The 20,150-nt window shown below is 41.3% G+C and overlaps 1 protein-coding gene and 1 long non-coding RNA gene across 2 annotated transcripts; both read left to right on the top strand.

Annotated features, from left to right (window-relative positions):
• The first annotated feature begins 80 nt into the window (after window positions 1–80).
• prpf6 (PRP6 pre-mRNA processing factor 6 homolog (S. cerevisiae)) lies at window positions 81–13,899 on the top strand. The gene is made up of 21 exons (XM_085782225.1): window positions 81–334; window positions 2,481–2,643; window positions 2,785–2,903; window positions 3,006–3,084; window positions 3,215–3,391; window positions 3,861–3,989; window positions 4,104–4,198; window positions 4,282–4,438; window positions 4,703–4,865; window positions 6,509–6,627; window positions 6,770–6,988; window positions 8,656–8,778; window positions 8,881–9,002; window positions 9,338–9,476; window positions 9,600–9,719; window positions 10,521–10,697; window positions 11,347–11,480; window positions 12,021–12,112; window positions 12,230–12,344; window positions 12,492–12,618; window positions 13,726–13,899. Exons 1-21 carry the CDS (start codon window positions 114–116, stop codon window positions 13,876–13,878), a joined length of 2,943 nt encoding a protein of 980 aa, XP_085638351.1. The 5' UTR covers window positions 81–113; the 3' UTR covers window positions 13,879–13,899.
• Window positions 13,900–15,409: 1,510 nt separating this feature from the next.
• LOC146984802 (uncharacterized) lies at window positions 15,410–19,803 on the top strand. The gene is made up of 5 exons (XR_015036218.1): window positions 15,410–16,109; window positions 17,903–18,037; window positions 18,517–18,573; window positions 18,835–18,972; window positions 19,238–19,803. It is a non-coding gene; the product is annotated as an uncharacterized LOC146984802 (long non-coding RNA).
• Window positions 19,804–20,150: the final 347 nt, after the last annotated feature.

The raw sequence follows: 20,150 nt of genomic DNA, 5'->3' as shown, positions 1-20,150 counted from the left end.
GCGCTGTTACAAAAACAGACAGATAAGTTACTTCCAGAAGCGGCGCCGCTGTTTCAAGCAGCGGAAGCGCCGTTGTTGTTGATCCGGCTCTGAGCCACCTCGTCGTCGGTGTCATGGTCGGTGTAACGATGGCCAGCGGTAACGCTAAACAACAGAATAATGCTAAACAAACGAATAAAAATTCCTCTAAATCGTCTGCGGGAGGCGCCGGGGCGGCGGGGGGCGGCGGCGGACCCCCGATAATGCCCCTCGCCTCTCCGCTCATGGGGAAAAAGAAGAAGCCGTTCCTGGGGATGCCCGCTCCGCTAGGCTACGTCCCCGGTCTGGGCAGAGGGTAAGCTAAGCTAACATGCTAACAGCTAAATAGCTAAGTATCTAAGTTTAATCTGTTAAATGGAGTCAGTGGTTTGGTTTAACAAATGTATTCAGTGTTGTAACACCCATATGTTTGCATCTGTACGGAAGTGAAAAGATTCCGTAACGCTAATGATCAATTACGAGTGTATTTACAATCTAATAGTAGATAGCTGTATTAATACACACAAGAGACATAAGACTTTCTGTTGATCCCACGTGTGGGTAATTAACTTGTAACAGTAGAAAATAGTACAAAAGTATATATAAAAAACAAAGATACAGTACAGGCCAAAAGTTTGGACACACTCAATGCATTTCCTTTATTTTCATGACTATTTACATTGTAGATTCTCACTGAAATTCCACTAATGAACCCTGACAAGGCAACACCACCTGTGAAGTGAAAACCATCTTCAGGTCAGGTTCACCTCTTGAAGCTCATCAAGAGAATGCCAAGAGTGTGCAAAGCAGTAATCAGAGCAAAGGGGGGCTACTTTGAAGAAACTAGAATGGGCTCTATGCACAGCTCCACTACTTTCTGAACTTAATGCTGCTCCTTTATTTCCTGTCTTACATGATTGGACAAACTGATTAATCCAGGTGTGTTTGACCATTGTGACTACTCGGACACACCTGGATTAATCAGTTTGTCCAATCATGTAAGACAGGAAATAAAGGAGCAGCATTAAGTTCAGGAATTAGTGGAGCTGTGCATAGAGCCCATTGTTGGGGGCAGAGATAGAGGAGGAGGAGGAAGAAGGAGAGGAAGAAGAAAAGAAGAAAGAGAAGACAAAGAAGAAAATACGTGTTTTCAGTTATTTCACACTTTTTTGTTAATTCCACATGTGTTCATTCATAGTTTTGGTGCCTTCAGTGAGAATAAAGGAAAACACATTGAATGAGAAGGTGTGTCCAAACTTTTGGCCTGTACTGTATGTACTGTTATGTACAAAATATTATTTAAATAAAGAAAAAAACTCTATATAGGCTACTTGTTGTTGAGGTAATGGAGAAAGTGGCGTGTGCAAAAGTTGGCAGATCAGTAGTGCAATAATGTCAAGAATAAATGGAGAGTCCAGAGTGCAGGTTATTACTGGGTCAGACTGGTGTTGTACAGTCTGATGGCAGCTGGAATGAATGACCTGTGATCCTCTTGTTGCTGAAGGAGCTGCATAGAAATGATAATGATAACGATAATGATTTTTCAGTTATCATAATCATGGTTATCATAATAATGATAATAGTTGTTATATTTGGCCGCATTGGCATGATGATGACCTCCTCAAAATGTCAAATAACACGTCTAAAAATAGTTGCCACATTTGGATAGATTTGGTTTTCATTCATGCACGTAATACAAGAAGAGTGAGTGACTACTGCTCACTCGCTGGTACATCTAAGAATCTGTGTGATCTAAGTATTCATATTGCAAACATGGTAAATGTAATACTGCTTTTAAAATAAGGATATTTAAAGCAGATATCAGTGGCACGGCCGTTTCGGCTAATGCTGTGTTCAAGGCAGGCTTTTGAAACCGTAAGTTACAGCTTCAAGTCACAACTACGACTTGGTAGCGTTCCAGGTAACCCGTAGCTCGTGTTTTTCCCGTCCTGTTGTCTGTGAAAGTTCCCTATAACGGCCACTCGTAACTTCCGACCCGTGAACTCGTACCAGATCGAACTGGTATGACTTCACAGGAAGGAAAAACACAAAGTACGAGTTTCCTTGAACGCACCATGAGTTAGCAGCCCCCGCCCTTGTCAGGCATCAATTGGTCCTCGTGCTACGTCACCACATTCACGCGCATCCCTTGGCTGCACACACAGCCCTTCATGCCGTTCTCTCCCCTCATTGGATAACACTTGTACCCCACAAGGAAAATTTTCTCCTCGGGTTACAGCAGAGCAGAGTGACGGAGAGACTCGTGTTTAGGCTGAAATACTTCATGTAAGTGATTGCTGACGGAAAATAGGACTATTTAGGACTTATATTAACAAAAACATTCCACTGATATCTGCTTTAAGTTAAAGTTATCTTTTGAACTTGCCAGTGCATGCTCATCATTATTCCTGTACTCAGTGTTTATTTGAGCAACTTTAAAAATAACTGTTGCTCTTCTTCAGTGCCACTGGTTTCACCACCCGATCTGATATTGGTCCTGCTCGTGATGCCAATGATCCGGTGGATGACCGACATGCACCCCCGGGGAAGAGGACAGTTGGGGACCAAATGAAAAAGAACCAGGAGGAGGATGATGAAGATCTGAACGACACCAACTATGATGAGGTGCCCGCATCTTGTCTGCCTGTTGTTTAATGTTTATCTGTTGCATATGTCATGTACTGCATGTATTACAGATTGACCATCCCATTAATCTGTGTACGTTTCTGTCTTGCTTATTACTTTGTTTTTCTTTTTCTCTTGTAGTTCAATGGATACGCTGGCAGCTTGTTCTCCAGTGGGCCATATGAGAAAGACGATGAAGAAGCAGATGCTATATATGCAGCACTAGACAAGAGGATGGATGAAAGACGTAAAGAAAGAAGGTCAGAGTTTTAGCATGATATCGATGCTTTACTTGGTGTATTCACATTATACAATTTGTGCATGTAAGTGTAATTCTTAAAGCTGCATTTTGTATTCATCAGGGAGCTGAGAGAAAAGGAGGAAATAGAGAAATACCGTATGGAGCGACCCAAAATCCAACAGCAGTTTTCAGATTTAAAGGTACAAAGTTGCACACAGTATTTCAGACCTAATTCTCCTTCAGCTGTTTTTTTTTCTTACATCTGACTCTTGGTATTTTATCCTGGTGTAAATTCTGATTTCCCATGCTATCTATGCTCTCCTGTCACAGAGGAAGTTGGCAGAGGTGTCAGAGGAGGAGTGGCTCAGCATCCCTGAGGTGGGAGATGCAAGGAACAAACGCCAGAGGAATCCCCGCTATGAAAAACTCACTCCTGTCCCAGACAGCTTCTTCTCCAAACACCTGCAGACTGGAGAGAACCATACCACTGTCGACCCTCTGCAAGGGGTCAGTCTTCATGCAAAAACATCTTCCCTGTGGACATCCACATTTAAACACAGGCTATGAAGAATAATAAAATGTAGTTTCAGCCTGCACCAGCAGGAGTCACAATATCATACTTCAAAACAACTAGAGACTTCAGTTTGTACAGATTAATCCAGTTACATCAAAGCAAGGCAACTAACTTGGTTCGATAAACCATGTATGCAGCTGTGCATTACATCTACGTATTGCATTTTCAAATCTTACGTTGTCATTGTGAGTAATGTAGTATTCTTCTCTGTGGATTAATGAGATAGGAAAGACTTTGCTTAAACTTTCACATATATCATTTACAGTGGTGGGAAAAGTGTCATTTGATCTAAGGCTGCGTCACACAAGCCTTTCAACATGCTGTGACAAAAGTCTCACAGAGATGAAAATGCTTGACTCCATTATGATTATTTTTTCTGTTCTATTTTTTCTTTTTCCCTAGCTGGGAGGTCTGAACACCCCTTATCCAGGAAGTATGACCCCTGGACTGATGACCCCGGGAACAGGAGAACTGGACATGAGGAAAATCGGTCAGGCTAGGAACACACTCATGGACATGAGGCTTAGTCAGGTAAGCGATGCGCCATCCTCAGCCCCTTTCATTTTTACCTTGTTCTGTGATTTATTATCTGCTTTTCTAATTTAATTATTTTCTCTCTTGTGTCTGAATTTCATTTGTCTTTAGGTATCTGACTCAGTGAGCGGACAGACAGTGGTGGATCCAAAGGGTTACCTGACAGATCTCAACTCCATGATCCCCACACACGGCGGGGACATCAGGTAGGGACACCAGAAGTTCAGAGATTACATGAGTGTGTGTGTGTGTGTGTCTGACAGCTAATTTTTTGTCTCTTCATGTCCAGTGACATCAAAAAGGCTCGTCTGTTGCTGAAGTCAGTGAGGGAGACCAATCCCCATCACCCGCCTGCCTGGATTGCCTCTGCTAGGCTGGAGGAAGTCACTGGTAAACTGCAGGTGGCAAGGAACCTGATCATGAAAGGCACCGAGATGTGTCCAAAGGTAAAGAATAATGGACATGTCCTGAAACAAAGAAAACAATGTGTATCATTAACTAAACCAGACTATAGGCTGGCCCTGATATAATAATGTCCATAAATTCAGCATGGTGCTTGAACAACAACAATAGCCCTGCAGATTGGTGAAATAATAGACATTTCAGTTCACACTTCCAGCTATTTAATTTGGTGGCAGAACAACACTGCTCAGCCAGGTTGGGGAGAATGGTCCTTTCCTTCCTATTGAGTGTTTTTCTCTGCCCACCAGAGTGAGGATGTGTGGCTGGAGGCTGCACGACTTCAGCCTGGTGACACAGCTAAAGCCGTGGTGGCCCAGGCTGTACGCCACCTGCCACAGTCTGTCCGCATCTACATCAGAGCCGCAGAGCTGGAGACAGATGTGAGGGCCAAGAAACGAGTCCTCAGGAAGGGTAAGGCCGTTAGAAAACATAACCTGTAAAGATAGATTAAAAAAAAACCCACAAGTAATTAGGGCTGGGTATGTGGCCAATTTCCTGAATCGATTCGATTTCGATTCCTAAGGTTCAAAATCGATTAATCACGATTCGATTTCATTAGAATCGATTCAATCTCCTCTTAAAAAATGAAAATGGCTCAACTCTGTTACAAAATACAATGTTCTTTTTTTTTTTTCTTTTCACCATAAACAACAGCTTTTAAGTGCAAACTTGTAAATTTGACAGTTTAGACTTTAAAACAATTTTGAAATTAGAAAGGAATTGCAAGTGAAAGTGAACTTGAACTGCAACATTCCATCACTGCAAATTGCATTAATTAATTAATTTATAATTAAGGCGTTGTTTCTTTAAGTGCAAAAAATAATATTAATGGTAAAAAACAAACTAAAAGTAAACTTCAAACTGTCTCAAATCAAGTCTGCAGCAGCTAAAGCTCCCTCCCTCCCTCTTGAGGGAGGAAATGTGTAGAAACGGAGCCCATGGTAAATAAAGTGACGGTGAATGTGTGGAGTGGTTCCTGTGACGAGTCCGGCCCGGTCACGTCGCCTATCTCCGGGCTCCGAGCGTCAACCTGCAGATCACCTGAGCTGACGTGATCTCCGCTCGTAGTTTGGTTTGGTTTTTATTCATATCAAACACAGCAATAGCTACATTGCACAGTTACAAAGAGGAAGAAAGAAACTCCGCTCGTAGTTACTGAGTCAGAGCGTCAGACGTAACCGCGCTGCTGCTTCATCACGCACGAGACTACCGGGGGAAAAAAAATCGATCTCATGTCCTGTGAATCGTTATTACAAAATTTTAATGAAATCGATTCAAAATCGATTAAATCGATTTTTTTACCCAGCCCTACAAGTAATGCTTTTAAGCGGTTGTCTTTGTGTGCATGCGTTTAGCCATAAATGAAAGTGTTGAAGAGACATGTTGATGTTATGTTGTTATGACAGAAGGTTTCCCAGCATCGCTTGCCTGAATGAATACTAGGTTCCTCTGCCAAAAGGAAGACACTAATTTCTGAAGGGCAAACATCTACAACCAGTCTCAATCTGTCTGTTGTGTCGTTAAAAGCACTCACACACAACTCCTCACTCCCTCCCTGCATATGTAATACTGCGGTTCCATAAAGGTTACATTTGGCAGCTGTGGTTCTGGATTCTCGTCAAGGCCAGACACCCTAGTTGAACCATAGTGTCAGTGCCCGAGCACACACGCACATACACACACACACACTCACACACAGTCACTCATATTTCCCAGCAGCATACCCCGATGACAGAGATGGATGGGAAGCTTCCTCTGTGGAAGAGGTCTCTCCGCCTCTACATGTTCAGTTGCCTCTGCAGTGCTTATCTCCATTACACACACAATACTCTCCTGTCCCACCCACACACTATTAAACTATACCACTATTGCAGAATAAGCTGTTCAGTATTTGTTTTTCTTGTGTTATATTCATAAAGTGCCTTTGTGTTCAGTGAAGTTGTGTCTTCCTACCAGTTATAAAATACATTTGCCGACCTGCTTGCATGCTGTCAGTCCTTCAGGGTTAAAGTTTTAATGAAATGACTTAACGGTTGTTGTTGTCACCCATTTAGCCCTGGAGAATGTGTCCAAGTCGGTTCGACTGTGGAAGACGGCTGTTGAGCTGGAGGAGCCAGAGGATGCCAGAATCATGCTTAGCCGAGCTGTGGAGTGTTGTCCTACTAGTGTGGAGGTGAGTTTAACACTGTCATATCCTTTTTTTCCCCCACCCGACAAGATGAAACGTAATTGCTAGGTGGCCACACACTACAATGCAAAGAAACAAACCTCTTCACCAAACTCTATGTCTAACAAGTTCTGTCTGACCTCTTCAGCTGTGGCTGGCACTTGCCCGGTTAGAGACGTACGAGAACGCCCGTCGTGTCCTGAACAAAGCTCGAGAGAACATTCCCACGGATCGGCACATCTGGATCACTGCCGCCAAACTGGAGGAGGCCAACGGCAACACTCAGATGGTGGACAAGATCATCGACAGAGCCATCACCTCTCTACACGCCAACGGTGTGGAGATCAACAGAGAACAGTGGATACAGGTGAGTTCCAGCAGCTTTGTGGTTAGTTTGACATCATAGTGAGAGCGAGAGAAAGAGAGAGAGAGAGAGAGAGGGCAGGGTTTCTTGCTGGAAAGCTGTTTGGCGAATGACAAACAGCTTCACTGAATAAATAATCGCATTCCCCAAGGCCTTAGAAATAAGTGTACTTTCAAAACAGAAACTCTTCAAGCTCTGCCACTCATACATCTCATGTAAATAAGAGTTGACAGGATATCAGAAACATCTTTCAGTTTAAAACTTGTAGTTTAAAAAACCAGCACAAAAGACAGCTTTAGGAATTTTGTAATGTTTACTCAACATCTCTGTAACACTTCAGCAAAAATGAAACCTTAGAAAAGCTTCACAAACAGGAAATGTGTTGCAAAGTTATTGTGCTGGTCTGTGGAAGATTGTACACATGTAACTAATTAACTGGCTACTTGGTTACTTTGTCTTTATGACTCACTGACAATGACGTTAAGGTTTTTTTGAAAATATGTGTCACTGTCACTTCCAAAGTAAGAGGAACAACAACATTGTTTAGTTTTAGTTTTTATGCTGTACCAGAACCATCAGTAATGTTTGTAAACAGTAGTAAATCCAGCATTGTGTTTTAATTATGATCAGCTGATGAGCACACTGTTGGGATTTGATATGTAGGTCTTTAAATCTTTGATTGTACAATCCACTGAACCTGTAAATGAGAGGATGAATTACAAATGAAAGATGTAGCTTTTTAAATCTTGATGTCGAGGGAACAGAGACCGAGTCACGTGTTTGTCACCTGATAGTGCAGCCAGCATACTTTGCCAAAGTCGCTTGCTATTTCATCTGGGAGCATAAGCACACACACACACCAGCATTGTGACTGACATTTTGTGCAGTGCAGTTCAGTTGTTTTGCAATCATAGACCTTCACGGGAATCATTTCTCACATTGTTTCCTTGACTACCCACCCCTTTTTCTACCGCCGGCAAAGTGTGTGGTTAACGTGGTGGGTTTATCATGGCCATTTGCCAATACACTCATCACAACACTTAGAGCAGATGAACTTTAAAATGACAGGATTTGGCAGCTTTTAAAAGAAGGATTTTATATGGAGACCGTAGATAACTTTAAAGAGATTAATTATCTATTAAAATATAGCTATTAACTGTAAGTTAGCCACATTTATATCAATCAGTGAACCACTTATCTGACATATTAGATGTGTGAATATTTCAATGTTAAAGAGGAATTATGCAAGATTTGCACCTTAATTAAACACCTTTGAAGTAATTTTCAATGGTTAAATGACTTGTGACAGGGAGAATGGAGGCTCTATGTCCTCCACCTTGGGTCTCTTGGACAAAAATCACTTCGGCAGACGTCACTGCACGAATTGCCTTCTAGCCGGCTTTGTTGAAAATGAATGCACATGTCCAGGTGGGAGGGAGGAGGGTTAGCTGTGAGTTTTTACACCAGTGGAATATGCGCTCCGAAACTGTAGGGGGAGCTCTGTAGAGAAGAAAGTGACTAAAACAATGACTGCATAGTTCCCCTTTAGTATCTTCATTATTCCTCTGAAACTGTTGGGATCAGTAGTTTATACCATAATTGTTACATTCTACATAACATGTTTACAAGCCAACACTCTTAACTCTCAAATATTTCTTTTTATCTTCTAGGATGCAGAGGAGTGTGACAAAGCAGCTAGTGTTGCTACCTGCCAGGCCGTGATAAGGGCCGTCATAGGGATTGGCATTGAGGAGGAGGATCGTAAACACACCTGGATGGAGGATGCAGAGAGTGTGAGTACCAACACATCCAGAGTTTCTTTACAAGCTGATTTCCTGTCCGAGGTTGAACCTCACTGAGATGTTTGTTTGTTTGTTTGTCTGTTGTTGTTTCAGTGTGTTTCCCATGGAGCGCTGGAGTGTGCCAGAGCCATCTATGCCCATGCCCTGCAGGTGTTCCCCAGCAAAAAAAGTGTCTGGCTCCGAGCTGCCTACTTTGAAAAAGCCAATGGCACCAGGTGACCACATTTGGTTTTCTAAATAACAGATAAACACTCTGAGAATTTTTTTTATTGGTATGAATCACAGACATCCACAATCTACTTTGTGAACCAAATACATCATAACATTTTACCATTGTAGCAGCTGTACTATTATTGTAATATATACACATAATAAGGGATATGGTGCATTTTAATGTATGTTATTTCCTCACATTTTTGTTCCTTAAAATGTTTTAGTTTATCGCTATGTTTAAAATTCTGGTTTTCTCTTTTTTTTGCCTCCCATCTGCTTCATCACTGTGCCCCCCCCCCCCATCCATTACTCTCTCATGGCTCATTACCTCTCTCAGGGAGTCTTTGGAGGCTCTGCTCCAGAGGGCTGTGGCTCATTGTCCCAAGGCCGAGGTCCTGTGGCTGATGGGGGCCAAGTCCAAGTGGCTGGCAGAAGATGTGCCTGCAGCCAGAAGTATCCTCGCTCTGGCCTTCCAGGTGTGTCCAGCAGTTGTGCAAACTCTTGACTTGTTCATTTAGTGTCCATGAAAGCCTTTGTATAACTCTGTCCAATCCACTCTTTCTCCCTTTCTTACCCAAATACTCCTTGATGTTTTTTAGGCTAACCCTAACAGTGAAGAGATCTGGCTTGCTGCTGTCAAATTGGAGTCTGAGAATAATGAGTATGAAAGAGCCCGTCGACTGCTTGCCAAGGCCCGGAGCAGTGCCCCGACAGCCAGGGTGAGTGTGAATATGTGTGTCTGGGAGTGAGCAGAGGGAAAAGTGATAGTAGGATTTCCTTCTGTTTAAGTTGCATGAATCATCTTATGTGCTGAAAAAAGTTGAAAACTGGTTCCATTCAGGTTTTAATGCTTATATCTATATTCAGATGTTAACTTTGGCTCTAAATTTGTACCGGGGGAAATATTTCACTACTTTTAAACTGTCTTGTCCTTTTACTCTCCAAGTGTCCTTCTGTGACCCTGTGTACTGGAACAGTTAGTTTGTTTTCCACTCAGTATTGCTGGAATAAATAGAGGACTGACCCATGTTTGGATTTAATAGGAAACTAACAGTGCATTGTACTCGAGGAAGCTTCTACAAACATGGTGTTTTTTTTTCTCAGGTTCAGGCTTGCTGTGTTTCTACATATCAAAGCGGTCTGTTGCACTCAGGCTGACAGATGTTGTCAGCAGTGCTCTTTAGTTGCCTGTCTCTATCAAATTGATCTGACTGTGCTCCCTTTAGTTATCTGTACTGTATTTACTGTCAGCTATGACCAAGACGGTTTGCTTTAATGTGGGCCGGACCGATTGCCCTGTCAGATAAGACAAGTGCGTGGTGTTAATGAAGCAAGTTAGCATTTAGGCCATGCCCCAGGAAGTTGATATTTGATACATTAGATGGCTGAGAAGGTATTTGCATTACATAAATTTGGCTGCTATGATAATATTCCATGTCAAGAATATTACAGATCATTAACAGCCCTGTTAATACACGTCGCTTCGTTGAACAGTTTATATTTGTTTATAATCTCTACAGGTATTTATGAAGTCTGTGAAGTTGGAGTGGGTGTTGGGAAACATCGAGGCTGCCCAGGAGTTGTGCACCGAGGCCCTGAAACACTATGAGGACTTCCCAAAACTCTGGATGATGAGAGGCCAGATAGAGGAGCAGTGTGAAAACATGGACAAGGCCAGAGAGGCCTACAACCAAGGGGTGAGGTGTTGGCCAAGTGTTAGGGGGAGGGGGTTTCTGTAGGTGTGCTAACAGCAAAGGGCTTTAAAGCAGAAGTAAGCGATATTTTTGTGTTAATATAAGTCTTAAATAGTTATATCTTCCGACAGCAATCACTTACATAGAGTGTTTGGACCGAAACACGGGTCTGTCAGTCACTCTGCTCTGCGCCGAGGAGAAAACTTTTCTCGTATCCTACAAGTTTTATCCAATGAGGAGAGAGAACGGCATGCAGGGCTGTGTGCGCAGCCAAGGGATGCGCGTGAATGTGGTGACGTAGGGACGAGGACTGTTATGGTGCGTTCAGGGCAGCCCGTAACTCGTGTTTTTCCGACCTGTGAAGTCGTACCAGTTTGATCTGGTACGAGTTCACGGGTCAGAAGTTACGAGTGGCCGTTATAGTGACTTTCACCGGTAAAACAGGTCGGAAAAACACGAGTGGGTTGCCTGGAACGCTACAAAGTCGTAAGTTGTGACTTGAAGCTGTAATTTACGGTTTCAAAAGCCTGCCTGGAACGCAGCATTAGCCAAAACGACCGGATCGCTTACTTCTGCTTTAAGGGTGTTTTATTCATACAAAAAATAATTTCAAAAATAACTAATAAAGTTGATGTCTTTCTCGTTGCCGTAGTTGAAAAAGTGTCCCCATTCGGGTGCCCTGTGGTTGTTGCTGTCTCATCTTGAAGAGAGAGTGGGACAGCTGACCAGAGCCAGAGCGATCCTGGAGAAGGCACGACTCAAGAACCCCCAGAGCCCCGACCTGTGGTAAGAAAACACAACCAACAGCCACTTATACACAATACAAAAGCTAGTTGTATGCAAAACAGTGCTCGAGGACGCCCACAAGTTTGAAACGTGTCGTCTATGTGGATACTGCAGTAAGCATTATCAAAGAGTTCTGTGTGTACTGAGCAATTACAGATATTTACTTTGGCATTCAAGTGCCTTCCATCTTCTCCTTCGCTGTCATGCTTTTGGCTCTTTGGGAAACATTTCACTTCACTGCATGAAGGAGAAGATGCTGGCACACTTCTCCACATACCCACACAAAGATTGTTTTGTTTTTTTTACTTTTCTGTAGAAAAGGAAAGTGAAAATGTTGTCAGATAAGTGTGTGCATTAGACATCATGTGCTAAATGTGCTTGTTACCACATTTAATGGAATATATTTCTTTAAATGCAGTATGGAAACCCAACCTATGATTGATATCAGCTTAGAAAAACAATAATGTCCCCACTTACCAGTCAAAAACAGACATGCACAGCTGAGCATCTGATTGACGTGTATGTGATTATATTAACCAGGTTGGAGTCAGTCAGGCTGGAGTTCCGGGCCGGGCTGAAGAACATCGCCAACACACTCATGGCCAAAGCCCTGCAGGAGTGCCCCAATTCAGGTGAGAACCCTGTTTTATACACCCAAAAAAATTTTTTTGTTACTTTCTGTACTTTTTATCGCTGTTTGTAATCTCAAATTCTCCCTTTTACACCACTCCCTGTTCCTTCCTACAAAGGTATCCTGTGGGCAGAGGCTGTGTTTTTGGAGGCTAGGCCCCAGAGGAAGACTAAAAGCGTTGATGCTTTGAAGAAGTGTGAACATGATCCCCATGTCTTGCTCGCTGTTGCCAAGTACGACCATGTTTTTTCACTGTATCCCACTCAACGTTTTATGATCAGCTGTGCAGTTTGTGCAAATTTCTCATTTTACTTTTTACAGATTTTTTTTTTAATCTTTCCTTTGTAAAATGTTCACTTTGTAAATGTGCACTTTTTCAGGTTGTTTTGGAGTGAGCGTAAGATCACCAAAGCCAGAGAGTGGTTCCTCAGGACAGTGAAGATCGAGCCAGACCTCGGAGATGCTTGGGCTCTCTTCTACAAGTTTGAGTTGCAACATGGCACCGAGGTATCAGTCATCATTGTCTGTCTTGTTTGGGTATGACGTGTGTCTGCAGCTTAATATCAGGCAACATTGTCATGACTGATTTAGCTAATTAACCCTTAAAACTCGCTTGAAGCAGTGGGTCCCACAGGAGCTTTAAGGGGGTTACGTTGGTCCGGTGTGAACTCAATTAATGCCACTGTGGTTTATCTAAGTGATGCGGTTCCTGCTGTTGAAATGTTATTACATTGATTGTCCAGCTAATATTCTCACTGTGTCATTTAAAGGGATAGTAGCATTTTTTTTAAAGTGGGGTTGTATGATCTACAAATAGCCCCTAAGTACTTTAATTGCAGTAGAAGACTCTCTACACTCCTCCCGTTAGCAACGCCAGCCCATAATAGCCCTGCCCAGAGATTTACAACATACATTGTTGTGAACAGACCCAAAGATACGGCCTATTTTCACGGCCTAAAAGAGGTTTTACCTGAAAAAAAAATACACAGTTCCATTGTTCGCTATAATATAATTTTTCCAGCCCTTCAAAGTGCAGGAAAAACACAGTTTTTATTTGGACCTAACCAACTGCTGATCGGCGGGCGCTAACCCTGGCGGAGGGATACGTGAGTTGGTTAGGTCCAAATAAAAACTGTGTTTTTCCTGCACTTTGAAGGGCTGGAAAAAATTATATTATAGCGAACAATGGAACTGTGTATTTTTTTTCAGGTAAAACCTCTTTTAGGCCGTGAAAATAGGCCGTTTCTTTGGGTCTGTTCACAACAATGTATGTTGTAAATCTCTGGGCAGGGCTATTATGGGCTGGCGTTACTAACGGGAGGAGTGCAGAGAGTCTTCTACTGCAATTAAAGTACTTAGGGGCTATTTGTAGATCATACAACCCCACTTTAAAAAAAATGCTACTATCCCTTTAATGTATGTATGTAATGGACAAGATAAAACAGTATTTGGGTGGAAGAGTGCATGGAGGAATCCATGATGATGATGATGCTGTCACTCTAAACTATTTTGCACCTTACAGAATTGCTTTTACTCGTTTATCAAGATAGACAATAGACACAACCAAAAACTCTGTGTATGTGGGTTTAACCTGAACTGATCTGCATCCACCAGGAACAACAGGAAGAGGTGCGAAAACGCTGTGAGAATGCGGAGCCACGCCACGGCGAGCTGTGGTGTGCCGAGTCCAAACACGTCCTGAACTGGCAGAAGAAGACAGGAGAGATCTTAGCGCTGGTAGCCAGCAAGATCAAGAACACGTTCTGAGACCGGGGAGATTTTGGACTGGGACTGAAAACACCTGGAGGACTCTGGCAGTCACAAGTCTCACAGGGAACAGCTACGGACATGCTCAACTATTGTTCTCTACCACGACTTCACACCATCTCTGGAACAAAGTATTCACCCCCGCCCCACTTCCCCTTACCTTTTTCATGTTTTATTGTTTTACATACCTGAATTAGAGTTTTTGTACTTAAAAACAAAAAAGGGATTTAATGTCAAAGTGAAAGTGAAAGTACCGATGTAAAATTCATAATCATTCCATGTAGCAGCAGCAATTCAAACACTTGTAGTAGTCTGTCCAGTTAGATGGACTGTCAGTCAGTACATGAAATTTTCCATGACCTCGGATGGAACAAGGTCTGGATTCAGTCAAGTTGTTATTTCTAAGCTTCTGTAGCTTTACTTTTATCTTTGAGGTGTTTGTTTTGTCGACAAGTAAACCTACTAAGTCTTCTTGCAGTCTGATGCAGGTTGCCCTTTAGGATTTCTTTGTATTTCGCTACAGTCATTGTACCCTCAACCTTTCAAAGCCATTCAGGACCTGCTCACAGTGATAATTCTATCACCATGTATCATGGTGGAGACTTGGTTTTCAGCAGTGTGGGTTGTTTTTCTGTTGGTACGATAGTGTCTCTCTTTTGCTCCAGTCTCCCGCTTGCCTTTGGGCAAATATTATCTCAAATGATAGGTGAGGTTTCTCCATACATGATGTCTTGTTCAGTTGTGGTTGGTTTTCCGGTTGGATTCAAAAACAGTAAAAAAAAAAAAAACACACCGCCAGTACAAACTATCACTGTGACATCAGGTTTTGAGAGGTAACTTGTGATCTCCATGCAATATATAATAATTTGATGATAATTGGCTGCACCCATAACCATCTAAGTGTGTCATAGAAAAGTGGGTTAAAGGTAAGATAGTCATTTATTCTGTCCTGTGTTTTATATGACGGATTAATTTGTTCATCTGTTTTCACTTTGACATTTGTCTGTTTTTCTGTCTCAAGATTGTGAGAGAATAAATTTGAAAAAGAAAAAGCAGAAATGGAAATCAGTTCTTTCAATACTAGTCACTGTAAAAGAGAAGTTGAGCTTGAACCCTGTAGGTATCAAGAGAACATTTGTTTTTGTCTCAAATTGTGTTTGTTAACAAAATATCCAAACATCTCATTTTGAAGAATTATATTGTAATGCCTCAACAATGAGGATTTTAAGAGAGGCTCAGATTTGGCTCTGTCAGTTCAACAAGATGCGACAGTGTGTATAAACTTGTTTTTTTTGTTGGTTATGATATGCTTTCTCATTTTGGTGGGAATGATCTAGTTTTTTTTTTTTTTTTACACAGCTTGCTTGAGATGTGTTTAAAATACTTTGCAGGAATCCAATAAACAAATAAAGTTTATTGCATAATCCCCCTGTCTCCCCCAAACAACTTAAATTGATGAAGTGGTTTGTTGTGATTTCAATGTCATTTATTTTACGAGCCCCATTGTTTGGTTTGTTGGTTTATTTGCTGGATGTGTTTCCCCTGACCTTCCAGTGCAGGAGTTTTACTCACACTAATCCCCCCCATGCACTTCATATGGTGGTCTGTGCTTTGGTGACCCCTTATCCCATGGGATGTCATTGGAACCTCAGCTAAGGTTGAACTTGGCTTAGATTGGTTATGATCACTGCATAGTGTCAGCATTACAAGCATCGTTTCATAGTCCCACTGCTTCCCTGTAGCTCATTCTATCAACTGGAAGTTTCTTCCTTAGAAGAAGGAAAAAAACAAAAAAAAAGCCCAATAAGTATTAAATGGCGCTTTGGGAGACCTGCTCCATCAAAACACTGGCTCTTCACTACCGCTCCTCCTCGGTATCACGTCTTTCCAAGAAAAACCGACACGATGAAGGCAAATGATTGATTGCAGACGTTTTCCTCGACTTGATCGGACTGGAGTTTGGTGAAATCCTAAGCCCAGCGTCAGCAATCCATGACAGGAAAGGAAATTGGAGCGGCAGTGACTTTTGTTGATGTTGGAAATTACGGAACACTTAATCGGAAGTCAGTCCGCCACCGTGTGAGCCTATCCAACACAAGAAGTGTCAAAAACGGGTGCTTTTGGATACAATGAGCGCCGCCGGATCATCAGGAGTAATTGATTGGATCTTGCAGGTACTGGTACAGATGGGTTTGCTCGTCTGAGGAGCCTGCAGCAGAACATGATAAATGGTAAGTGCGGTTTTTAACGTCAGGTGCCTATTTACGCAGCAGATGAGCGCATTGAGATCATTGTAGATATTAATAACGCTGCTCTATCATCAGGTCTGCGCACACCATACAATACTGTTAGAACTGCACCGTGTTGAACTGCCTGGAAAGCGACTGGCGCTGAGGCGCACTGTGTGGAGATGTTTATTGCCTACTTGTTAATAACCCACAGAGGACACTGACCACAAATGTTATTAACTTGTGTTCAATTGTACGGAGCGATTTGCAAGTATGGCCAAACATTTACGCATCTGTGGCTCCATTTGTCCATGTTGAAAGGGTTATTGTAGGCTATGCAAAGGCGACAAATCTGTATAAGAGAGTGAGGTGTCCATATATCCACTATAGCTACTCTGGTCCAGAGGTGTCATCATATAGGAACTTCATCCTCTAAAATGTAAAATGTAAATTTGTAATAGACTCACTCAAGTGTTTCAATTTCTCATCAAGAATGCTACACTTTTTAATAAACAGGAAACACTTCATCACACTTGTAAAGTGATATTTCTACATTTGTGGGTCCATTTGTAAATGTGAAACGGGCTTTGGGCCACTTCCTGTCAGTTTGTCGGACACGTGACATTTGAACCTTCCCTCAGATGATTTAAAGTTGCTGCCACTCTCAGGACTTACAGTTGTGTAGAAGTAAGATCAGCAGATAGACCAAAATGAAGTGCAGCTTATAGCCTCTATAGCTTTAGCCCACAGTTTTAACATTTCAGGGTAAAAAAATATATATATACTGTTTGCTGATAACTTTCCAGTATTTTATCATTATTTCATCAATATAAGGAGATAGAGACAAACACTTTCCACTTGTGTGGAAAATCTGTATTATTAACCTTATCACTGCTGTTGCAGTCCTGTCTTTTCCTTTCAAGTCAAACTATGCTGGAAGTATTTATTTGATTTTCATTCATTTAATTTTCATTTTAAAATAATTGGCTTGAATAATGTCATTATGAAAGACTCCAAACACATACTGTATCTATCAAGGGGTTGGACTGGATATTGGAAGAATCTGAAAAGATCCTGGCACACCACCACATCATGGAAAGTAGGGCCAGAGATGGAGGGCCACCCAGCTCCACTTTATCTGAGTGAAACCTGTCTCTGTCAGTTGCTGTTTGCTGAAGCAAGTTACTCAACCCAAAGTTAGTAAAGTATCACCAATAAGGAAGCAATCACAGGACAACACACTCACCTGGGGAAGACAACGGTGGCTTTAATACTAAATCATGATCTCTGAAGTGAATAAAGATGCTCCACTTCAGGGTGTGGTTTGCAAATAAATAAACATATAAATAAAAGAGAGAGTATTTGGGGACCAAAGGATATTTTGTGTATGCAGGTGACACTTATCCTTTATCCAGAGGATGACGACACCTACTGGTAGAGCCCAGTACTGCACTTGGTATTTGGGGATTTTGTTTTGACAGATCAGCCATGGTTTGAGTTGGAAAAAGTCATCCAAACAAATAGGAAGGAAATAACAAATGTCACATTGCCCACAAACTGACAGCAGGTGACCCACACATGTATTCACATTTCATGCAAACAAATAGATCCGAATGGTATTTGTAAATCATTCACACGTGTGGATATCGAATTCATTGTGGATCATAGTTCACATTTGTAGATTGTTTACTGTGACTTAGAAATATCAAAGTCCCATAAAACAGTTTGCATCCGCAATCTGTTATTTTATGTGGAGATAAAACTTGTAATTAGATCTTGTCTTTTTTTTTTTTCAGTGTCTGACCGGAACTCTACTCCGTAGTGTCCTGGTGGTTTTCTTGTTGGCCAACACTTGTGCTAAACGTAGATGCAACTATAAAGAAATACTGGGCTCATACAGAGAGGTCGTCTTCGTTGAGCTGCAGAATCTGGTATGAAAACATGAGACTGTGTAGGCCTACTTCATGTGTGACTTTGATGAAGACAAAGTCATTTTGCGTTATTTTGCATCATGTGTGGTGGTATGTCATTTTATCCAAAGTACTTTCAGGTTGGATTAAATATCTGATGATAGCTGCCATTCTTTTTAAAACTACTTATTAACATGTGCATAATGTCTGCATATGTTGGAACGACTGCTGCAGTATTTGAATGTTTTATTTGTATGTTATTCTTTTATAAGCACCTTACACAAGAAGCACTCGTAAATTCTGTTGTATATTTCTGTGATACAATGACAATAAAGGCAATCTTGATCTTGATCTTGATCTTGGTCTTGATCTTTATCTTGATCTTCAGAGTTTGCCATAGTGTTCAGTGTGCCAGCTTTAAAGTCTTGTCTGTTTTGTCTTTGAATGGCAATGTTTTTCTGTGAATAAATCCACATTTGTTTTTTTTTGTTTTTTTGCAGAATTTGACAGGTTCCTTTAATACTGCCAAAGACAGAGACCCCTGTCCCCAAGGAAAGGTAAATGGCACTTAAATACATAGCCTACTGATAGCACATTGAACAGGGTGATAACTCATAATAGATCCGATGCTGTGATGCTGTGGGTTTCAAAAGAATTTATCGGCTGCCTCTCATTATGAATTTTGAAATGCAAAGGAAGAATTGCTCCATGGGCATCATGGGATTTCGTTAACGGTTATTTTATGGTACCAGCAACAGATGAACTATTTCTAATGGCGATTTATTGTCTTCTCTTTATGGGCTATTCTCCCATCACAGGCACGTCGCATCCTGGGTTCAATCTATGGTATGACACAGCAGATTCGGTGTCAGAGGAGTGGCAAGCAGTCTGACCTGGAGAAGCCACTGGAGAGCATGGAGCAACTCATCATTCACAACTGCAGTCCTGGTTACCTGGTGAGGAGAAGGGCTTCAAAGAGCCACATTTCTCCATTTTTGATATGTATTGATTTTTTGATTTTTCCACACTGAGCAAAAGAAGACAGCACAGCACTATGTTCCACCTACCACCTTCACCCACACATAGAAATAGCAAAAATATTCTTTTGTTTTTTGTGCTTCTAAATCAGAGGTTGGGCTTGGGAAAATGGTTTGTAGATTATCTGGATATATAAATAACTGCCTGGTTGCATAACTGCACAACACTGCCTTTTCTTTTCAGGGGAAGAGAACCTCTTGTTCGGGCGTCCAGAAAATACGAGGAAAAAAGAGAAAGAGGACCAGGTTAATCAAAGTTATCAATGCACTGATCACTTGTTGGCAGAAACTTCAAAGCGTATATATGCTCTCAAAGTAGGAAATGGTTTGTTTTCCTGATTCCTGAAACTCTCTCATAAAGTTATCAGGCGATTTCCAATAAGTTCATTGCATCAAACGATATTATTATTATTATTATTATTGATGACCCTATGTGTTTTCAAATGCAATGTCATGGATGTTTACTGATGTCAAGTTCTCAGTGTTCTGTCTATTTTAAAATCAGACTTTGCATGTCAACAGTGATCCCTGTTTCAATGCAGTCGTTTTATAGTAACCACAGATAAGCTAAAAATATTCGCAATGCATTCAAATACTTTCTGAATATGCACATTTTCCTCCAAGGTGTCTCCTGTTTTAACAACCATTGTTTTTATGTTGTAATCCATAGCCTGTGTCATCATACTCATAAAATGTTCCCCTGTCAGTCATGTTTTAGAGTATATTCCTTATAATAAAATGTCAAAAATATTGTTGTTGTTATTCATCATCATTGGGAGTAATAGTAGCAGAAGGGGGAGTGGTGGCAGACACACCGAGCTGAGACACAGCAATAATTAATAATATAAATAATAATAAATGAATAGAAATAATAGGCTAACAAAGTACATAAAGACAGAACAACACTTTTCCTAAACCATTTTTACATAGCCTATGAAATAAATGATTTCCCTAAGTATGAAAATTAATGATATTAATAGTAGAATCAAGTGAATAATATATTTTGGACTGAGTCAGACAGTATAGCCTAATTGAACTAAAGGTAAGCGGCCTAAATTTACTTTTTTTTTTTCTTTTTTTTTTACCAACTGGAGGTG

The sequence above is a fragment of the Trachurus japonicus genome, chromosome 7 (assembly GCF_045865225.1).
Source record: "Trachurus japonicus isolate A0001 chromosome 7, Traja_1.0".
NCBI classification, from domain to species: domain Eukaryota; kingdom Metazoa; phylum Chordata; class Actinopteri; order Carangiformes; family Carangidae; genus Trachurus; species Trachurus japonicus.
Note: the sequence above shows the minus strand (reverse complement) of the source record. Positions and strands in the feature narration are given on the sequence as shown.